The sequence below is a fragment of the Prionailurus viverrinus genome, chromosome C2 (genome assembly GCF_022837055.1).
Source record: "Prionailurus viverrinus isolate Anna chromosome C2, UM_Priviv_1.0, whole genome shotgun sequence".
NCBI classification, from domain to species: Eukaryota; Metazoa; Chordata; class Mammalia; order Carnivora; family Felidae; genus Prionailurus; species Prionailurus viverrinus.
Genome location: NC_062569.1, coordinates 50,653,090 through 50,676,185, shown reverse-complemented (window position 1 = coordinate 50,676,185; position 23,096 = coordinate 50,653,090). Strand labels below are relative to the sequence as shown.

The 23,096-nt window shown below is 40.5% G+C and overlaps 1 protein-coding gene across 2 annotated transcripts; it reads left to right on the top strand.

Annotated features, from left to right (window-relative positions):
• The first annotated feature begins 10,648 nt into the window (after positions 1-10,648).
• On the top strand, positions 10,649-22,063 carry SSR3 (signal sequence receptor subunit 3). 2 transcript variants are annotated; one of them, XM_047874460.1, is made up of 5 exons: positions 10,653-10,849; positions 11,994-12,120; positions 16,518-16,616; positions 20,935-21,066; positions 21,790-22,063. In XM_047874460.1, the coding sequence occupies exons 1-5, from the start codon at positions 10,717-10,719 to the stop codon at positions 21,854-21,856; spliced, it is 558 nt and encodes a 185-aa protein (XP_047730416.1). In that variant the 5' UTR covers positions 10,653-10,716; the 3' UTR covers positions 21,857-22,063. The 2 variants fall into 2 exon arrangements, with proteins under 2 accessions (XP_047730417.1, XP_047730416.1); XM_047874461.1 differs by lacking the exon at positions 16,518-16,616 and having other exon boundaries at positions 10,649-10,849.
• The last annotated feature ends 1,033 nt before the right edge of the window (positions 22,064-23,096 follow it).

Genomic DNA, 23,096 nt, shown 5'->3' with positions numbered 1-23,096 from the left:
GGCTCTTGATCTTGAGGTCATGAGTTTGAGCCCCACGTTGGGTATAGAGATCACTGAAAAAAATAAAAATAAAAACCTAAAAACATTATGATAAAGCAGTAGAATGTTACTTGGTGGAGAATGGGTTTGAGAAGGCAACTCTTCCTCATTCCTGTCCCTTTGATGTCAGAAACTCTACACCTTTCCTCCTTTTCCCTGGTCAAGGGTCGAAGTCCCCTCTATCTTTGCTGAAGGAAGGAGTGAACAGGGGTCAATTTCTATTCTGGGCAGAAACTGAGGCTTTGTAAACTTCACAGAGATGATTCTGTCTACTTACAGCCAAGTTTCCCCTGCTTTATCTCCCAATTTAGCTATACATCACATGCACACATTTGTTTATTTACCAACAATTAAAGCAGAATTTCTCAGAAAGGAAGGAGCTAAATCTGGGGATGTAGCACAAGAAAAATATTTACATACCATATCTCGAATGCAAACCATGTTTTGCATTGTGCTAAGTATTTTATGTACATTTTCTCATTTAATCTTTTCGAAATCCCTGTGAAAAAATGCCATCGTTTCCCCCTGATTAATAGATTAGCCAAAGAGAGTCTTAGAGAGTTTTAAAATAACGTTACCAGTTCACACAGTCAATAAGGAGTAGGAGTGGAATTAAAGCAAGGCAGTGTTACTCTAAGGCCTGTGTTATTAACCAGCTGTATGGCAAACTGTGGTAATATACACCATAATTTTTGTATTAACTCTAATGCCTTCTTAATTGAGAATTGGTGAAACCCTTGCAAAAGGTGGTTAGGAGAAATTTCAGTTATTTTTCTGTGTTCATTATTGTCTGATTCTGTACCATCTGTATAAGATGCCTAACTGATATACAACAGAATGAAGACTCCTTTGGATCTAGGGTGTTAAAAATAATTGTAGGAAAAGCTCAACTTATCTGTAATTGATTGGAGCTCAGACTTTAAATACAGTGTTCAGCAGTTATGTGTGTAGTTTTAGATGCTTCTGCTCCTACCAGCTACTGTATTGATCTGTGTAGAAATGGAAGACAAGGAAGAATATTCTCTAATGTGCTCTCTGTAAAGCTCTGGATACGTTTTCCGGCTTCCCCTCTCTTTGTTCTGTGTTGCTGGCGTATGGAGCAGTTTAAAGATCATCTCAGGTTTTCTGATAGTTTTTTGTTAGGGAGCAATATAGAATTTAAGACTTACATGAATAGGTTATCTCCATGTTGCCAAAATTATTGCTAGTGTGGTCCTACTTTTGAGGGCTCTAATTGGCATTACCATGGTTCTGCCCTTTGACTCTTTCATATCCATAAGAGTAGGAAATCTGTTCCAAGGAGCCAGGAAGAGCAGTGGAGTCAGTGCAGAGTCAGGGAAGGAGCTGTCAGAAAGGCTGGGAAAAAGGGATGGGGGCAGAACCAGGGGCTCTTCCAGTTGAATGGAGACTAGAGAAAGGAACATTCTGAAGGATAAGATGTTAATGGTGCTGGGGTTCCTGGGTGGCTAAATTGGTTGAGCATCTGACTCTTGATTTCGTCTCAGGTCATGATCCCAGGGTTGTGGGTTTGAGCCCTGTGTTGGGGTCTGTGCTGAATGTGAAGCCTGCTTGGGATTTTCTCTCTCTCTCTCTCTTTCTCTTTCTGCCCCTCCCCTGCTTGCAGATGCTCTCTCTCTCTCTCTCTCTCTCTCTCTCAAAATAAATAAATAAACATAAAAAAAAGATGGTCAATGGTGCTAAATGTTGAGGACAGGTTAAGTGGCTAAAAACTAAGCAAACAATGTTGGCTTGAGCAATAGTGTAGGCATTCCTGGAGCAGATTCAGATGAGAGATGGAGGCAGAATTCAGGCGTCAGTGTGGCAAAGAATGAGTGGGAAGTAAGGCCCTGAATGATTCCAAGCGTACTCTTCTTTCTTTGGCAGTGAAGGGCAGGGGGGACGTTTAAGCATGCCACAGAGTTGAGGGAAAGTGTGTGTATGTGTGTGTGTGTGCACACACGTGTTCAGGAAATGAGACAGCTGGGCAGGTTTATAAACTGAGCAGGAGGCAACGCATCAAGAGAGAAGAGAGGAGAGAAGGATACTAACTACCATTGATGAGAGCTTACTATTCTAGGCACAGTGCTAGGTGATGGGACCTATGAATGTGCCTTCATATTATTTGTTTCATTTAATGCACACAGCAACCTTGGGAGGAAAGTGAGGCTCAGAGAAGGTGGGTAATTTGCCCAGGATCACACAGCTATTATTCTGGCAGATGAAACAGACAGATCTTTCTGACTCTAAAGACATAGAAGTTCTATTCATTAAAGAGAGGGAAAAGAGGAAAGGATATTTAGTGCAGAAAAGGTCCTAGAGGAGGGAGTTGAAGTTGGAATAAACAACATGGGTTAGTAAGAGAGAGGGCCATATATACCCCAGAAGCAAATCCTGTAAAAGGGATTAGAACTTCATTTCATTTTACTTCATGGATAAAAATAGCCGAGGTAGCTGACATATGTATTCAGCTAGGTTCCAGGAGACCATTGATAATTCCTGATGCTTATAGCACTTTGATTCCCTTATTGTGTCTGACTTTGGTCGTCACCAAAATGATCTCAAATAGTATCCTGTGCCCTTGCATGACTGTGTACTCCTCTAGCTCTTCCTTTTACCTGGAATTCCCTTCTTCATCGATTTATGTGTATAAAGATGGAGTCTACTAGTTCATTGGCAAGCCATATGAGACAAATACTGAGATTGAATGAATCCCATTCGAAGATCTGGTCTTTGAATTTTTATCTACCAGATTGTTGTTAGATTACATTGGCTGGGGCATGTGAAACACAGGAATTTTTAAATTCTTTAAATAAAGACCCCTAAAAGATGAGCAACACATTACAACTGAGCTTCTGTTTCATCTAAGCCATTCTAGTTGAAATTCGTGACCTACTTTATCTTGTGTTCTGTTGCCATAGTGCTTAGGTTAGATGTGTAACTAAAGAAAATTGATTTCCAGTGCAAATCTTAATTTTTATTGTGCCCTGCAGTGCTGCATAGATGATGTATGTATGATAAGTCTCACATTTAGAAGATTCCAGGGGAAGTTAAAGTATTATGGCCTCTATCTGTGGATATTAAGATAATATATTTTCTGTAGATGTGTATCATTTTCTTAAAAAAGTAACTGAGTTTATGAATATCCTTAGGCAAAAAAGAAACAGGATTTTCTGACTGCTTCAGAAGCGGTGTCCAACTTACATGGGTCAACCAGTATTTGCTAAAAAGGAAAACAATATTTATCTTGGAAAGCATAAACCTCAAGCTCAAAGATAAATGCTTGTCCCTCAAATGTCTTAATGCTTCATTTGATTTAAAAATCTGTTCTACAAGGGCACCTAGGTGGCTCAGTCAGTTAGGCATCTGACTCTTGATTTCAGCTCAGGTCATCATCTCACAATCCATGGGTTCGAGCTCCACATCAGGCTCCGGGCTGACAGTGCAGAACCAACCTGCTTGGGATTCTGTCTCTTCCTCGCTCTCTGCCCCTCCCCCGCTCTCTCTCTAAAAATAAATATATGTAAGAAAACATCTGTTCTACGGTAAAGTGAGCATTTAGAGTTCTCAAGACCCCATCTTTTTTAAAAAACAAAAACCAAAAAACCCAGCTGGCAGACATTTCCTGTCAATGGCAGGGTATGTGTTTGACGGATGGGAGAAGAGGCCGGGCCAAGCCTACTGGGCCAACATTCCCCTCCATTCTCTATAAATGGGAACATTTCTTTCTGAATCGCGAGGCTTTTTTCATTACACCAGTGATATTGTGATTTCCTAAGTGGGGAGAGCAATGAAAATGTCTTTTGTTATGTTGATGACTTTTGGAAAAGTCACTAGGTAAACCAAGAATGGGGGCTGCTTGCCTGGGGAACCAATCACGATTAGAGGGTTAGACCGTTCAGTCCCACCCCCCTGACCTCTGGGGACAGGTGAGGGGCTGGAGGTTGAATCAATCACCAGCAGCCAATGATTTAATCAACCATGCCTGTGTAATGCAACCTGCATTAAAAACCCCAAAGGAGGGGGGTTTGAAGAGCTTCCAGGTTGGTGAGCCAGAACACTTCCCCGTGCCAGCCCCTAAATCCATGGAGGCTGAAGCTCTTGTGTTCAGGACCTTGCTCTAGGTATCTTTTCATCTTGTTCATTTGTAGCCTTTAATATTCTTTTCAATAAACTGGTAATCTAGTGAATAAACTGTTTTCCTGAGTTCTGTAAGCTGCTCTAGCAAATTAATCAAACCTGAGGAGGGAGTCATGAAAACCTCCAATGTATGGCTGGTTTGGCATCTGAAGTGGGGGCAGTCTTCTGGGGCTGAGCCCTTAACCCGAGGGATCTGGCATGATCCCCAGGTTGATAGTGTCAGAATTGGGTTCAGGTTGTGGAACACCTTGGTCAGTGTCTGAGGAGAACTGAGTTAATTGCTTGGTGGGGTAGAAAAACACACACATTGTAGCACCTTGAAATTTTTTTCTCCTATATTGAATACATTCAAGTCTCCATAAATCTGGGAATTCATGGGGCAGATTACCCCCCAAACATGTTGTGTTTGGCTTACACAATTCACTTATTGCAGTTATAAAAGGAAAAAAACCCATTTCCTTCTACTTTCAACACTCTGACACCAATGTGTGGGTTTTCCACACTAAGCTATTCTCTAATTTTCAGTGGACTCCAACTGGGTGTCCTAAAGTTTCACTCAATTCTGGTGCTTTTTTTTCTTTTTTAATGCTTATTTACTTATTTTGAGAGAGAGAGTGCATGAGAGCAGGGGAAGGGATGGAGAGGGAGAGAATCCCGAGCAGACCCCCTGTTGTCAGTGCAGCCTGTTGTGGGGCTTGATCTTACAAACTGAGATCATGACTTGAGCCAAAATCAAGACTCAGACTCTTAGCCAACTGGGCCCCCGGGAGCCCCTCACTCAATTCTGACACTAACCGCCTGGAGTTAGACCTCATAGGTTAAGGGTTGAGTCTCACAAAACTAAAGCCCACATCAGATGCTAATCTCAAATCCCAAGTTGTCTATGTCCCATCTATGCTTCTGATTAACTGGCTAAGATCAAGGACTCCCACAACTCCCTCCTCCAGTTTGATAATTTGTAAGAATAGCTCCCAGAACTCAGGAAATTGCTTTACTTATGATTTACTGCTTTATTATAAAGGATACAACTCTGGAACACCCAAATAGAAAAGATGCATAAGGGCAAAATATTCAGGCAAAGGCACAGGGCTACAATGATTTCTCTGGACACCCCACCTTCCCAGCAGAGGCTCTCTGAACCCAGAGGTGATGGTGGAGTGGGGCTGGGAGTTCCAATTCTCTAATCTCGAGTTTGGTTTCTAGAGCCATAAGCCCCCATTCTGGAAGAGCCAGCACATTAGCATAAACTCAGGTGTGGTTGAAAGGGGCTTAAAAAAGTGAGACCCTTCTCTCACCCCATCACTTAGGTAATTCCAAGGATTTTAGGAGTTCTGTGTCAGGAAGCTGGGCAGAGACCAGCTTATTATGTCAGGGTTACTTGTCTGGATCTCGTATGCATTTGATCTTGTTACCTTTGTCTTAAACAGTTTGGGGAAGAGACAATAAATAATAGATAAGTTATGTGGAGTACAATTATTCATCTGTTTTCATTTGTATGTAAAATATGTTTGTATTATTTATTTTACTGTATTTCTAGTTGTTTTTCACTTTTGAAGTTAAATTTATTTTTAATTTATTTTTATAAATTTATACATTTATTTTAATTTTTTTAAGTTTATTTACTCATTTGGGGAGAGAGAGAGAGTGCGGGGGAGGGGCAGAGAGAGAGGGAGAGACAGAGAATCCCAAGCAGGCTCTGTGCTGTCATCGCAGAACCTGATGCTGGGCTCCATCCCATGACCCTTAGATCGTGACCTGAGCCAAAACCAAGAGTTAGACACTCAACTGACTGAGCCACCCAGGTGCCCCGAAGTGAGCGTTTTGGCTTCACTGCAGGTGTTGGTAGTGTTGTTCAGGCTTACAGAGGGAAATGAGAAAGCCCTGAGGCCCTTTGAGCATCTCTCTAATTTCCCTTTCTTTAATTTATGGCTGCTGGTGAGTTACGGTTTACAGTTGCCATCTCTTCTTAGTTGGCTCTGTTTCTGTACTCCTCTAACAATCGTGTTTCTTCCTGAGATCTTATTTTCACACTCCTTGAGACAGACTCCACTGGGAGAGCCCAGGCTTGCTCACTGAGGTTTGCCTACGTGTTAGGGGCATGATCCTATATATGCAAGGATGTGCTGGCTAGAGGTGCAGTGCGACGTGACTCTGCATGGCAACTGGCACACAAGAAACTACCGTTGGTTGTTTGCTAAAAAAAGGGCTTCGTGGGGGAGGGGGGAAGGCACCTACATCTTGAGATTCTGTTGGCACAGAGGAGGCCAGAGCTCCTGTGTAGTTAAGAGAGTGCATACTGGCATCATATTGCATGGGGTTCATAACTTGACTCCACCAATTACTGGCTGTGAGATCTTAGGTAAGCTACTTTACCAATCTGTGCCTCTGTTTCTTCATCTGAGAAATAGGGATAATAATAACACATATCTCGTAGTGTTGCTGGAAGAATTAAATTAGATGACATACGAAGAGCCTAGCATAGAGCTGGATGTATAATAAAGACTCAATATATTAACACTGGTTATTATAATCATAATTACGATTGTTATTTGGATCTTTCTAGGCTCTAGCACAGTACCTTTCACATAGTAGCTTCTCAATAAATCTTTGCTGAATGAATAGATGAACCGATGACTCAATCACATACCAGTGCCTGAAATATGTAATTGGGCTGAGTAAATCATCTCTCAGGTGGGACTTTAAAATATTATACCTAGAAACCAGTAAGTGTATCATCTCCTCTTTCAAAAATCATTTCCATGATGAGATTTGCATTTCAAATGGATTTTGTATAATAGAGGTCTTCCTCCTCTCCACTCGTACCCCAGAGTAGCCCATGATGAGTCATCTGTTATTTCTCATAAGGTCCCAGTGAAAGCTGTGTTTTTCTTTACTGGCGAGGCAATTTGCAGTGGCCGTTACAAGAAAAGTCTATTATTTTTTAACTTGTTGTATTTTTTTCCCGAAAGCCATCAGTAGTGGACAAGAGGAATTTGTTATCCATATTCCTCCCAGCAATAAATACTACTTTAAATTTCCCCCTCCTTCTCTCCCCACCCCCAATCTAAGTGTGAAGGAATACAATGGAACTGTTAAGCCTAAAGTCACAGATTATAATCAAGATGATACGGAATCAAGTCCATCTGGTTCCCTCATAGAGGTGAACTGTATTGAAATGGCCAAAATATATTGCAGATCTTTGCATAGAACTTTTGTCTACCCTTCTTTCTGTTTTTCAGCATACTGTTACTCTGCTTGTCCAATGTGCCATTGCCACATATGCCATATACAGATGATCCTTAGATTTTGCAGTTCTTCAAAAAGAACTAGATTGCACTTGGTAGAAGACACTGCTCCACTACTTCAAGGGTGCTATTTTCATGTCTTCATTGTTCCCATCACCAAACAACCTTCTCTGTCATAAGCATCTTGCTTACATATCTCTTTACCTTACCCCTATAAAAAGTTTAAATTCCTACTAGTTTAGATTCTTTTCTGTTTATTATCTTTAGTTTTTATTCTTGGTTTACAAAGTGTGTTAATTCTCAGCTCCTTTTGATCATTTCAAGTTTAACATGTTTTATCTACTTAACATTTCAAACTTTTATCTTTCCTATTTTGTTTAAATATTTTTCTCAGGTATAATTCTTTTTAATTTCATCATTGTTTGTTTTCTTCTGATTTTTCTTTTAAATACCTTGATGATTTTTGTCCTTTTTGATCTTATAGTTTTCTGATTTTATCTTTTATCTTTTCATATCCTTGGTTTATAACAAGCAAAAAAGGGGCACCTGGGTGGCTCAGTCAATTAAACTTCCAACTCTTGATTTTAGCTCCGGTCATGATCTCGTGATCCTGAGATCAAGCCCTGTGATGGGCTCCATGCTGAACATGAAGCCTGCTTAAGCTTCTCTCTCTCTCACTCTCTCTCTCTCTCTCTCTCTCTCTCTCTCTCTCTCTCCCTCTCCCCTCCCCTCCCCTCTGCCCCTTGTCCCCCACTCCCTTGTGTTCTCTCTAAAAAAAAAAAAAAGGGTGGCTCAGTTAAGCCTCCAACTGGATCTTGGCTCAGGTCATGATCTCAAGGTTCATGGGTTTGAGCCCCATATCAGGCTCTGTGCTGACAGTGTGGAGCCTGCTTGGGATTCTCTGTCTCCTTCTCTATCTCTGCCCTTCCTCTGGCTGAGTTCTCTTTCTCCCTCTCTCTCTCAAAAATAAATAAACATGCTGATTTGAAGGGACATAAGCACCCCAATGTTTACAGCAGTGCTATCAACAATAGCCAAATTATGGAAAGAGCCCAAATGTCCATCAACTGATGAATGGATTAAGAAGATGTGGTGTATATATATACACACAGATGTGTGTGTGTGTGTGTGTGTGTACACATACATACACAACAGAATACTACGGGGTGATAAAAAGAATGAAATCTTGCCATTTGCAACAATGTGGATGGAACTGGAGGGTATAATGCTAAGTGGAATAAGTCAGTCAAAGAAATACAGACATCACATGATTTCACTCATCTGTGGAATCTGAGAAACTTAACAGATGTTCATAGGGTAAGGGAAGGAAAAATAAGATAAAAACAGGGAGCAAACCATAAAAGACTTAAATACAGAAAACAAATTGAGGGTTGATGGGGGTGGGAGAGTGGGGAAAATGAGTGATGGGCATTAAGGAAAGCACATGTTGGGATGGGTACTGAGTGTTATATGTAAGAGATGAATCACTGGATTCTACTCCTGAAGCCAAGACTACACTGTATGCTAATTAACTTGAGGGTAAAAATAAACATTAAAAAAAAATAAAAACAAACAAGAAATCTAGTTATACAGATCCAAAAGGTTTTGCTGATAAATTGGTCACAGATGGAGAGGGAAAGAAAGGAATTAGTGTTGAAAACTAGCATTTTAGCCTAAGCAAATGGGTGTGAAAAATGGTGTGATGTACTTCAGTAGAAAAAACTTAGAGAGAGGGGAGTAGGTTGAAGAGTAATAAGAGTTTCTTCTCTATCATCACCATTGCATAAAAAAAGAGCATTTTACCATTTAAAAAGGACATAGTGCAGATATTTTTATTTTTATTAAAATTTTGTTTAATGTTTATTCATTTTTGAGAGAGAGACTGTGAGTTTGCGCAAGGGGGGGGGGGCAGAGAGAAAGGGGGACAGAGGACCTGAAGTGGGCTCCCCGCTGACAGCAGAGAGCCTGACTGAGGGCTAGAAATCATGAAATGTAAGATCATGACCTCAGCCAAAGTCAGATGCTTAAAGGACTGAGCCATCCAGGCATCCCATGCAGATATTTTTAAATGAATACTTTTAAGTTTCTGAAAAAGTCATTAGATGAACACTTCTGGCATTTACATGAAAGATTTGTATTTCAGGAAAACTCACTAGGGTACCTCTATAGAGAATAGACTGAAAAGTTACAGACAGAAAGCTCCATTAGAATGGAAACCGTGGAGGTCAACTGCAATTTGGAGAAAATTTAGATGAAAGATCTGCTTACCTGTTGATAGGGAAGCTGAAGGTTGGGGAAGTCTGTCTGATGCTAGTAATGTAGATGCAAGTTTTTTCTATGTATGAAGTGGTTGAGTATTTTTTAAAGAAAAAGTGATAATGTAATGAGTTAAAAATGGTATCTACCTGTTTTAATAGGCATATTCATTTTTTTCTGAGCTTCAGAGGGGGCCTGTCTAGCTAACATGTACTTTTCTTACCATCATGTTTCATTTAGCATGGCTGTGGAGACCACATTACTCTAAAGATTGAGTCGAAATAAAGTGATAAAAATGTAGTAATTTGTAAATGTATTGGACTCATTTTAAATATTCATCAGTGAGACCACGAATTCCTTAAAAGCCACAGTGCCTTCTTTTTCGTGAAAAGGTAGCCTGTTATTTTGTTCAAAAGAGCCAACTACTCCCTGGTGACTAGCACGGCCAGTCTCTCACCCTCAGGTTCTTCACCGGCAAAATGAGGACAATGAGGTGCATGTCATAGGATTTTAAGGATATTTAATGAAAGAATGGATGTGCAAAGAAGAAAGGATTTCACACGTGTTTACCCATACTTATCTTTCTCCTCTTCCTCCTCCAGTGCCCCAGTGCTGGGTATATCCAGAGGATACTAACCGTATACGTTTGTTGAATGACCGGCTGAATGACTCGAGGCCAGAATAGTTTCCTCGTTTGTAACGCCAATGACTTGGAAAGCGTGACGGCACCTGTGAAGTGGAATGGCAATAAAGTTTTGCTCATTAAAAAAAGCACCCACGAAACTACAAATCCCGTCCTTCTTTAGGAAGCCGGCTAGCCAAGGGGCTGGCCAGGAATACGGAAGTCTGGCCCTCTTGCCCAATCACGCCGGGAAACGTACATAGCGGTGGCCAATCCTGGGGAAGTTTGCTCCCGCTCCGCGCCGAGTCCCGCCTCCGCGTTTAGCGCTGACGGGTCGTTAGTGGATAAGGCGACCGCGGAGGCGGTGCCAGCGGCGTCAGCCAGCTCGGCTTTCTAGGCTCGAGGCTCGGCTCCACCATGGCTCCCAAAGGCGGCTCCAAGCAGCAATCTGAGGAGGACCTGCTCCTGCAGGATTTCAGCCGCAACCTCTCGGCCAAGTCCTCCGCGCTCTTCTTTGGGAACGCCTTCATCGTGTCCGCCATCCCCATCTGTGAGCGCCGGGAACTGGCGGGCCGGGCAGGCAGTCAGCGGGTCGGGCTGGGCGGGGACGTGGCAGGGCCCGGCGGACTGGCGGGAGTGAGTGCTAGGGCATTTAGCCCGCGGCTGTCTCCAGCTCTCCCAGAGCACGGGGAAGGCGTGTAGCCTCTGTGGGCCTCAGTGTTCTCGTCGGGGATGGGGCTGGGCGGCATCACAGGAAAGTCCCTTGTGAACCCACTCCCAGAGATTGTGATTCATTAGTTCTGGGATGGCGGCCCCTAATCTGGAAACTACCGGATTACGATTTTGTGCTACATGCATGTGTGACCTGCTCTGTTCCCCCCTCCCCCCACACACAGTTGTTTATCGTTACGAGCTTTAAAACTTTATCGTTAATTATTTTGGAAAAACTAACGAATTAGGCGAGAGTCAGATTCCCATTAACCTTCGACTCGAGAATTGTAGCTTTAGGTGAAACACTTCACGCTGCTGAACGTCGTTTGCCTAATTTGGTGAGAGAGTTTGGACCAATGCCAAGAGCCCGCGCTCTAAATGGTTTAAACTTTTTAATGCTATTAGGTCATTTCTAGAATTCTCACTTGGATGAAAGAACTTTGCATACTTGGGCAAAGTTGGTTCTATAGCTCAGGGTTCCCGGATTTGAATCTCCTGTCTCTCCTCCTGCTTGCACGTTTGTTAGGCAGTTAAATCCCACCGTGCCTTTAACGTGTCGTGGAGCTCTGTGCCTCCTTGATTTCATATAGCCACGTCAGCATGTAAACTATGGCTTGGGACTGCACGTGGTGTTTTGGAACAACTGTATACTTAGTATAGTAATAATACCCTGCTGATTGAAACGGGAAGTGTGAATTGTGATTTTTGTGTGTTTTTGCACCTGAGTTTATTCTCATTTCAGAAGAAGCAGAAATCTCATTTGGACTAGTAATGGGAAGGTTCTGTTTTTAAAGTTTTCTAAGCTGGGAAAGTTTGAGACTGTAACTTTATCACTTCTAAAGATCCACGTATACTGACCGTATTGGATTTCCTAACCTGGACTCTATTTTATAGGCTTAACTGTAATTAATTGAGCAGGCCTTTGTAGCTGGGTGGTAATGTTTTGTTCCTTTTTGTACCCCCTCCCTTCTATCTTCATTCAGGGTTATATTGGCGAATATGGCATATGGATCTTATTCAGTCTGCCGTTCTCTATAGTGTGATGACCCTAGTAAGCACTTATTTGGTAGCCTTTGCATACAAAAATGTGAAATTTGTTCTCAAGCACAAGTAAGTATATTTCTCAAGTTGAAGTATATATTACATGTTGCACTTTTTTATAGAAGAATATCTTAAAGACCATTTGTACGTCTTGTTTTCAAGAAGTATCAATTTGAGCTGTATATGCTGGGGGGAAGGCATACTAATGCTATAAAGAATTATTAACTAAGTGAAGCAGAGACCATGCTTCTGACATTGTTACGCAAGTAGGTTTTGAGGGAGACATTCGAACAGTTAGGCACTAGCCTTAATCATGGGGTTTATCAGAAAAACAGGAGCAACTGGGTGACTCACTTGTTTAAATGTGTGACTCTTAACATAGGCTCAGGTTGTGATCTTGCCGTCATGAGATTGAGACCCATATCAGGCTCTGCTCAGCAGAACCTGCTTGGGATTCTCTCCTCCATGCCCCTCTCCCTCTCTCTGCCCCTTCCTCATGCATGCGCACCCTCTCTCTCTCTCTCAAAATAAGTAAATAAACTTCATCAGAAAAACAAACCACCAAGTAAGTAAGTTAACATTTCTGAAGCCAAATGGAATTCTTTCTGCAAAGAATAGTTCTGAGTTCTCCATGTACTACTTTTGGACATGAAAGAAATGGTCTTTTTTTTTTTTTTTTAAACTCTGACAGATTTAATGCTAATTACAGTTTTTCTTCTAAGTGTGTGAAAATGTAAAAGAGTCTCCTATTTCTTCTATCTTAGGATCACACATAATACGAATTCTAAGTTTGTTGTCCGTATGTTAGGCTTGGGGTGACAAGGAATAGAAACATGTTTAGAGGATCTTAATTAACAGGGATTTATTGTAAGAAGCCCAGAAATGGTCTCAGTGGCTGAAAGTGGCTTCAAGAGCTTTTCTGCTGCTGTTCCGGACCCATAGGAGCTCAAGTTTGTGTGACTGCCTTTCTGCTAGACCAGCAGAGTGATCATCTTTGTCATCTTTCTGCTTGGCAGCCCTCTTCACCAACTGCCATTCCGGTTTCAGCCCACCTTGGACTCTGCTGTTCTGGGCTGTCTTTCTCGTGAGGTGTGGCCATCTGTGGATAGCGAAGGCCTCAGACCTGGGCACCCTGTATGACCCATGCTTTGTGATGTCCTTGGAATTCGGTTCTTTGAGACCTGACATCTTTTGGCTTGTTTTGGGTATTATTTTTCATTAACCTTTTTGGAATTAAAATTAATGGTCTTTTTACCTTCTCATTTCTGCTTTAGGCTTCTTAAGGGCCACTGCCATGTCTTTTATGTCCCTTACAACAGTTAACGGTACATCCAGCTCAGTAAAATTTCAATGACTTACTGACTTGATTGCATAGGTTCTCTCATAGTGGAATTGTTTTCTTTAATTGTAGTTTTGATTTAATATTAAATCCTGCCACTCACATTGAAACTCCTACAGATTTACAAGGTGCATCAAAGCTCAAAGACCCAGAAAGAGGCAGAGTATGGGTAGCTGTTCGTAGGAGAGGGAAGATAGCTTATGTGTTGACAATCTGGATTCCAGTCCCAGTTGTTTTTTTTTGTTTGTTTTTGTTTTTTTGTTTTTTAACTTTATTTCTTTATTTTTGAGAGAGAGGAGCAGAGAGGGAAAGAGAGAATCCCAAGCAGGTTCCTTGCCGCCGGTGTGGAGCCGGACACGGGGCTTGATCTCACAAACTGCAAGATCCTGACAGCCGAAATCAAGAGTCTGATGCTTAACTGGCTGAGCCACCCAGGTGCCCCCCAGTTCTGCTGTTTTTAAATATATAGCCTTCGGCACACATTTCATCTTTTTAGTCGTTGGATTCCTGAGATGTAAAATGGGGATACTAATGGTGCCTCATAGATGGTGAGGATTAAATATGATAACACGGATAATATGTTGAGTATATAGTGTTGAGCACATAACAAATGTTTATGTGCAGTGTCAGAGACATTGAGGGTGAGAGCCTGTAGGAATTTTTTTTGAGTGGAATGACTTAAAAAAAAAAATGTTTGCAAAGATGTTTTTCTTTAAGAAATTAAATAGATGGGGGGCGCCTGGGCGGCTCAGTCGGTTGGGCGTCCAACTTTGACTCATGATCTCACGGTTCTTGGGTTCGAGACCCTGTCAGCCTTGCTGACAGCTCGGAGTCTGGAGCCTGCTTCTGATTCTGTGTCTCCCTCTCCCTCTGCCCCTCCCCTGCTCATGCTCTGTCTCTCAAAAATAAATAAATGTAAACAAAAAATTAAGAAAAAATTAAATAGATGGTATTTTTCTTTTTTTCTGGAGAGGTTCTAAAATAGATAAAAAATAATAGAAGAAAAACAGTTGATTTTGCAGGTCCTCTCATTTGGCTGATTGCTGGGCCACTGGAGTGACCCTCGTTTTGTTTCAGAGCATTCAGTGCTGCGTGAGGTTTATTTTTTAAGAGCCCTAAGAGAATAGAGCTTCTTCTTGAGTTATAATAAACCTGACAGGTTGTTATATGTTTGTTAGGTGAATATAGAAGAGAAATTAACTGGTTAATCTGGTTTGGTCTCTTTGAGATGATTTGTCCTATGGACAGATGATCTGTCCTAAAGACACTTGGAGGTAGCTAACTCTTTTGCAAATAGTTTGTTCCTGTGTCCTAGCATCCTGATGGGTGTGTGTGTGTGTGTGTGTACACACATACTTGTGTGTATTTTTTTCTTTCTGTTCATCTCAGAAAGGTTTCTGCTGTAAACCACATCCATTTCTTATCAGCTGGCCTTAGAAAAAGTGGTCTTATGTGAAGTTCAAGAAACACTTGAAGTTGGTTTGCTAAAGAGGTTCAGAGATCAGAGTCTCTGCCCTTAGGAGCAGGACTTTTACATAATGAATCAAGTGAAGTTGGGAATTTGTGTTTAATTTGTATCCCAGAAGCCCTGTGGTTAAAGAAATGTTGAGAACTATTGCCTTGAATGATCTTGGGCTTTCTTTTCAGGGAGCCATCCTAATTTCTCTACATCTTTCCTTGATACACTGACCAGAACTAAATATAGCACAGTAACAAGGGATTAATTAATTGAACATAGAGTGAACAGATTTCTATGTTCCACATCCTGTTGCTTTTAATACATCTCAGTATCATGTTGAACATTTTCATAGTGGGACTGTTGGTATATTTTGCTTATATCAGTTCTTCTATATTTATGGCTAACCAGTGTCTCCTATATTATCAAAAATATACCATATTGAATTTACATGTCATAAACTTTGGCAGGCTTTTTGCATTTTATCGTAGGTTAAATTTTATCCTCTCTTTGACTAGCAATCTCATAAAGTTCACCTTAAAGATTTTCTGATGAATATACATTTTAATTTTTTGTTTGACTTGTCACTGAAGATTCTGATCTGATATTTAAAAAAAATTTTTTTTAATATTTATTTTTTGCAAGAGAAAGCGCATGAGTAGGGAGGGGCAGAGAAAGAGGGAGAGAATCCCAAGCAGGTTCTGCACTGATAGTGCAGAGCCCAATTGGGACTTGAACTCACAAACCATGAGATCATGACCTGAACTGAAATGAAGAGTCCATCACTCAACTGACTGAGCCACCCAAGCACCCCTGATCTGATCTTTTGAATACCACTTCTAGCCTTTTCTGGCTGATAATATATTGTCTTTTGATACAACCAGTGGTTCATTTAATTACAAGTGCTATGGTTAATCCCTCATGTGGTATCATTTTTAGTGAAGTTAGACTCTGGAGTGGAGTTAAAAGCATTACTTTAATATGTTACAGGTGTTATTTCCCTAATTCTCCTTTGTTTTTTTTAAGCCTAGTTTTATTTACTGGAATTGAAATGGTATATCATTTGCTAATACCTTACCAAATTTATTTGTTGAACAAATAAATTTAACAAACAAACAAAATGGGGTTACAATAATTTATAAATGCATTTGACTTGTTTACCCATTTAAATACCTAAACTTTGGAAAATTATCCCCCCCCCCCCCCCATTTTTTTTTTTCGAGAGCAAGAGAGTGTGCAAGCAAGGGGAGGGGCGAGAGGGGGAGGGAGAGAATCTTAAGTAGGCCCTACTCTGTGCACAGCCCTACCCAGGGCTCCGTCCCACAACCCTGGGATCATGATAGAAATCATGAGTTGGACACTCAACTGACTGAGCCACCCAAGAGCCCTGGAAAATTACCCTTTTAAGCAGAATTCAAAACATATATCTAATAAACTATATTTCAGAAGTTCTTGAATTCTATTATATTTGGCTATTATAATAAAATACTTGAATTCTATTATAATATTTGGCTATTATAATAAAATAAACTTGGAATTTTCTGTCAAGATTATTTCTTGAAATGTAAAGTATCATGTAGTTGCCAATATAAAATATGAGTACAGAGTGTTTCAGATAGTGTGATGTTCATTCCTGGAGCATGTGGAAACATTTTTTCTTTTATTTTCTAGAGTAGCACAGAAGAGGGAGGATGCAGTTTCCAAAGAAGTGACTCGAAAACTTTCTGAAGCTGATAATAGAAAGATGTCTCGAAAGGAAAAGGATGAAAGGTTTGACTTCTAAAATGTTGGTGATAGTCAAAACTGGGGATACTTTGTAGAAAATAAGTGTTGGTTTCTGCCTAGAGAATGTGGATAATGGAATTGCTGGAGGTTAAACGTTGATATTGTAGAAGATATAATGGAATGACAGTTACTGACATTTTGAATTTTTACTACCACCAGAGCCATGTGAGGTAGGGCTATTATTTCCATTTTACATTTGAGGAAACAGGTACAGAAAGCTTGGGTAATTTGCACAAGGTCATAGATTAATTAGTGTGTGGTCAGTCTGTAACAAGAACACGGGCAGTGTGGCTTGAGACTTTGTACTTGTAACTGCTCTCCTGGAGTTTAGGAGCTTGCAGAACTTCATCCAGTGTTGGCTCTGCCACTTGACAGCTGTGAGACCTTGAGCACATCGCCTCACCCCTCTGGGTCTGAAGAGTTTACATTGTATTGTGTGTTAGCATTTTTAGGTGGTGGTATTTCCGTTCCTGAGCTTCCCTAGGGACATCCAGTTCTTGGTTATCTGCATTGGTTGGGAAAGAGAGAACTCTGTCTCCCGTTGCCCAAATCTGTGCCACATTTGTTAGCCCTTACCCCTCAAATTTTCCTGCCAACTGCTCTTAGAAGGCTTAATAGTCTAATAGCTGAGTAGCAGAAGTCTCTGAATGATTGAATAAACTTGTGCCTAAGAGTTGTTACATGGGCTTAATACAGTCACAAGTTGAGGTGGTTTTCATAGATCTTAAATTTTAGTGTCTGCAAAGTGCTTTGTGAAATGGAATTTTTAACCCACCTTGCTCCAGAAAGACCTTGTGGAGACTTGCAATATTAAAGTGCATATGAAACAAAACAGTACAATTTTGAAAGATCAGAAACTATTTAAAAGTAAAGATGGGTGAATAAGGACCTTGGAGTTAGTTACAGCAGTTGAGCATTGAACTTCGCTCTGAGCTTCCAAGTGTCAGGGTTAGCGTCTGAGGTCCTGCACTTTCATTTTCTGATGAGAAGCAGCATGTAAGTCCTTCTGAAAAGAAACTTTCTTGGCACTGAATCTTGGAAGGACTTTATCAAGTCGGTCCTTATTTAAGGGATGCTGAGTAACTTAAACGAATAATGTCTTTTACAGTGGTTTTGAAAAGCCACTAAAACGTTATAGAAATGGTTATCTCCTAGATCCTTTGTAAAAATTGAAGGGTACAATATATATGTGTGTTTTTAATCATTTAAGTAATCGCTACACCCAACATGGGGCTTGAACTCACAACCCCGAGATCAAGAGTTGAATGCTCTACTGACTGAGCCAGCCATGTGCCCTCTGAAGGGTACAATATTAAAATAGTGACAATGAAGGCCTTTTTTCAGGGAGCAGCTTTAATTTGGTCTGGCTGCATAGCTTTCTGATTGTGAATTTTTGCATAGCGTTAGAGGTTAGAGAATCTAGGATTTTTTTTTTTTAATCTTTTTACTGAATTTATAGTATTTATTAGAAAAGTGGTTCTTAAATTGGAGTATACATCATAGTTACCCATTTTCAAAGTGCTTGTTACAGCTCTGTACGTTTTAGGTGATGAATTATATCAGAGGTGGCAAATGGGTCTCCTCTTGCCTGATTTGGTCTGGCACGTGTTCTTGATCCTGGGATATGTCTCAGAATTTTTCTCAGCATGGTAGTCAGGTAGTCACTCTGAGCGAAGAAGAGTTGGAAGTGGAAATGAAATATCTTTGCCATTCGCTGGATCAGATATTTCAAAGTAGAATGAAGGGTAGGTTTTGTGGATACATAAAATGCAGTGTCAGAGGATTATAAAGTTTCTGTTCCTGTCATCAGTGGAAATTTGTGCTGTTACTATTCATCTCTTAGAAACCACAGTGGATAAAATTGTACCCAGGTCTCTACTCAGAATTGACGCTGATACCTGGGACTAAGGCTTTCACTAAGATCTAGTGTTTTTCAAAAAAAAAAAAAAAAAAAAAGCTAGCATTTTTCTCCCTCAAAAGTAAGTTGTTTCAAGAGAAGGCCTATTAGCACCTCTTTGCCTAAGATGTGTATGCCTCAAAGCTGCCATCTACAAGTCACTTGGAATGGGTACTCCATGCCACTTTGAAACTGCTTTGCCATCCATTCAAGGTTGGAGATCAGCTGAGGAGAATCAGAGGTTCATTGACATTTATCCCAGGATGTGAGTGTTATTTTTTTCTCGGTCTGTCATTTAGCATTATGTGATGATAACAGTTCTTGAGTTCTCAGTCTTCCTCTTGTAGGAAGTGTTCCTTGGAAAAATGAGTCTTTGGGAGTGCTCTCCCAAACTAGATTTCTTACCAGTGAAGTTTTGGGAGAACTATTGCTGATGACAGCATTTGAGGGTCTTCATTTTTTTCCTAAATGAACCAGGATATGGATGGGGTAGAAAAAGTTCTGAAGGCTGTCCAAGACAATCCTGTGTATACACTGATATACAGTGCGTATTGGTCGTGCCTGGTCGTATTGGGAGCAGGGGCAACCTGAAGGATTGAGCCCTTTCTTTCATCCAGACTGTTTTTTTAAAATTTTTTTTTTTCAACGTTTATTTATTTTTGGGACAGAGAGAGACAGAGCATGAATGGGGGAGGGGCAGAGAGACAGGGAGACACAGAATCGGAAACAGGCTCCAGGCTCTGGGCCATCAGCCCAGAGCCTGACGTGGGGCTCGAACTCACGGACCGCGAGATCGTGACCTGGCTGAAGTCGGACGCTTAACCGACTGCGCCACCCAGGCGCCCCTCATCCAGACTGTTTTTGAAGATGGTTTTGAGTCAGGGCGTGGCAGGGAGGTAGGGAGAGGTGCTCTGATAGAGGTCGGATAATCTAAGCAACCATAGTGAAGGCATGCTAGTAACCTATTTAAGGAACCTGTCTTTTTTGGGTCTTATGCCACAGTCTTGAAAACAGGCAATTGTTCGAGTGTTTTCTAGAATTAAACCACGTTGGGCCTTTGCATCTTTCTGAGGTGGTGTTTTCTTTGATCATTGTTAAAATGGTATAATGTATTTCCTCCCAGTTCCAAGTCCTATATATTTTTAAACTTACATTTAAACCTCTCTGAAATCAGGAAGTGTGTTAGAGTTGATGGCTGTGCATTTAATGTAGTGTCTTTCACTTCTCCCAAACTTAAATAGAAGTTTTATTAGGTTGACTCTATCCATAGAATTAAGGAACTATGGCATTTATGTTTGAGACCACAAACTTCTTGTGATAAAGATAGTTTATCTCATTTAACTCCTTTACTGTCAAGCTTGTTGACTTTGTATTAGAACATTTGGTGAATAAAATGTAGGAGTTGCCAGGGACATTAGCCATAGTGCTGTCCTTAGGATTGGTGGAGGGGATCATCTGGCCCCGGAATAGTATATATCTTTTGGGAGGATAAAGCGTCAGTGGTGATGGCTTTCAGCCTTTTTGATAATGATCCACAGTAAAATACTTTATCTTTTGACCAAATACACTCAAACATGCACATATGCAAATATTTCAAAAAATGAAATATTTCAAAAAATGAAATATTATCTAAGATAATTATCTAATTATCCATATACTTGATATTTTTCTATTTTTTTTTTTAATGTGGGTCTCAGCCCACTCAGTTGTTGTCCCTGAGTGTTGAATCCACCCTGTTGATTTCACATCCTACTAGTCACAGCCTATCCTTTTAAAAATTGCTTTACAAAGTTAACTAACCAGGTGGAATAAAGGCTCCCTTATTCACAGGCCACCTGGAATTTCCTGCTGCCTGTGTGAAGAAGTAAACGAAAAGGTTGATAAAATTTTAGTAAATTAATAAACTGTAATAAAGTGGATTAAATAAAAAAATTTAAAAATCCTCCTAATGATCAAGCAGATTACTTGTTTGAATTATCTAAAGGTGGCTAACGGCATTTGCAAAGAAGTCGGCTTCTGTGAGCCACAGCTGGTTGTAATATTGAAGGCTGAAATCTGTAGGCTATTGAGAGTCTCAAGCCAGCAAACAGCCAGGAAAGCTTCATCTGGCTACTGATCATGGAGTTTGTTTTAGGTGAGGACCTAGAGAAAGATGTCTCTTTAGGCTGTTGATGAAACCAGGCCAATTATAATTAATCTGTCCCTTCCTGCAAAGCTCTGACTGCCTGGGAGAAAAGGTAATACACCCAGCAGCTATTTTCATTAAGAGTAAAATACCTTTTTCAATAGGAAAAGGGGCACAGTGCTGATTAAATATTAAAAACACATTCTGTTCAGTGAACTAGAGCCATGTGGCATATAAAATATTATAATACATATTTATAAACTTGATTTGTTTGTCTGCAGAATCTTGTGGAAGAAGAATGAAGTTGCCGATTATGAAGCTACAACATTTTCCATCTTCTATAACAACACCCTATTCCTGGTCTTGGTCATTGTTGCCTCCTTCTTTATATTGAAGAACTTCAACCCCACAGTGTATCCTTTTAAAGGTTGCTTAGCATTTTTCGAAGTCTAGAAGCAGTAGTTCCTTTTGGTTTTGATTTGCCTGAGTATTTTACTATAAAGAAAAACTGTCTAGGGAATCGGTCCACTAAATAGCTTGAACTCATGAGATTGTGACCTCAGCCGAGACCGAGTCAGATGTTTAACCGACTGAACCACCCAGGCGCCCCGACAGGTGGAGTTTTTGATGTAATAAAACAGCAGACACTTCCAACTTGAATCTTCTGGGAATACTAGAGTGGTTTTCCCCGAACAGTCCAGTTCTGTGACTGAGAGTAGCTCTGAACTTTCACAGCCTCTTTGCTTTCACACACCAGCTGTAGCCAAAACACTGCTGGGCAGGGGAGACTTCTTTTTCCTTTGCTCTTGGGGGGAACAAGGATAAGTTTCTTCTTCCTGCTCATATTCTTTGATTAGCTCTTCTTTAGGTTAAATGGAATTCACATGTTTTCTTTGTGATCGTGTGTTCTAGGTTTCTGGCTCAAGTGTTTTCTTTTTAAAATTGGGACACATTTCCTGTGAATGCTCTTCATTCTTTATAGTCTTCTGTAAATTGTATTTGCAGACAATGGGACTGCACATCATTGTCATTTCATAGTGTCAGGAGGAAAACTGCATTCCATGGAGATGGGCTCTTTTTGTTTTGTTGAACTGCTTTTGGGCTTTTAATTTTTCCTTAACATTAAATTTTTACAGGAACTATATTTTGTCCATAAGTGCTTCATCAGGCCTCATCGCCCTCCTGTCTACTGGCTCTAAGTAGACCATGTCCGCTTTGCCCCCTGGCTTCGTATCTACGGGTGGCCTGTGGTATATGGAAAAGTAGCAGGGTGGTCAGAGTGAGAGACACACAAGATGTTTTTATAGTTTGGAGTTTGAGGGTTTGAAAAACCCAACAAAATGTAATTCAGTATTTGTGTATTGGCTCTTTTTTGACAGATTGTTGAAATTAAAGGAATTGGAAAGGAAACTCTGAGTACCAGGACATTTATTAAAAGGTAAAAAGTGTCATGCAGTGTGCTGTAATCACAAGAGGAGAAAATAACTTGTTTCCTTGATCTGTCAGAGGTCACAGTAACCTGGACTGAGCTGTTATTTATAATAGTAGCAAGAAGTTAATAACTGGTTCTCTGTGTTCTAACCACAATATTACAACTTTTTTTGAACCATAAATATCAGAATGAATCCTTTCCCCTGGGGATTGAACAGAAGCCTCATGTTTACCAGTCTCTGAATTTGTGATTTGAAATAACTCAAAGTTAAAAACAAGGTGTCTCCAACTTGGGGAAGAGAAACTTGTGGAAAAATTTGTTTGTTTGCTTCTTTCTTTCTTTCTTTCTTTCTTTCTTTCTTTTTCTTTCTTTCTTTCTTTCTTTCTTTCTTTCTTTCTTTCTTTCTCTTTCTCCCTCTCTCTCTGTCTTTCTGTCTTTCTGTCTTTTCTTTCTGTCTTTCTTACAGAAGAAAGGCAGCCAAGGCAATAGGCTAAAAATAGTGGACAGGCATACGAGGGTAGTCCTGTGGGATTAAAGCGTATACTGTTCACTGTGTAGTTTTGGTCTTGGGTGGCCAGGGAAGTCAGCTCAACACTACCATATTGGTTTGACTTGTTAAGAGACTGGAGTCATTGTGTTCCTTGACTAGAGTCTCACACCACCAGAGGAATGTTCAGTAGAGAACTACTTTCCTGAATATTGATATGTGAAAGGCCAAAGTAATATTTATGGTCTTAGTTCCAGAATTCTAAGAACTCTCCAAGGAATTGCGGTGGTTTTAGTGCTTGTCAGCATTTTTCCATTAGGACCTTGATAAATTTGACCCCTTGGTCCACAGGCTCCTATCGATTATGAGCAGAACCTCTTCACATTAACCTCTTCACCCCTGGGTCTAGCCAAGAGCAGTCTCTTGCACTTTTTAACCAGTGTGTGCAGGGATAATTACAATTTTTCTGGTGCATGCCATGATTTGAAGAAGTTTGGGAAGCTTTTTAACCTGTAATACTTAAA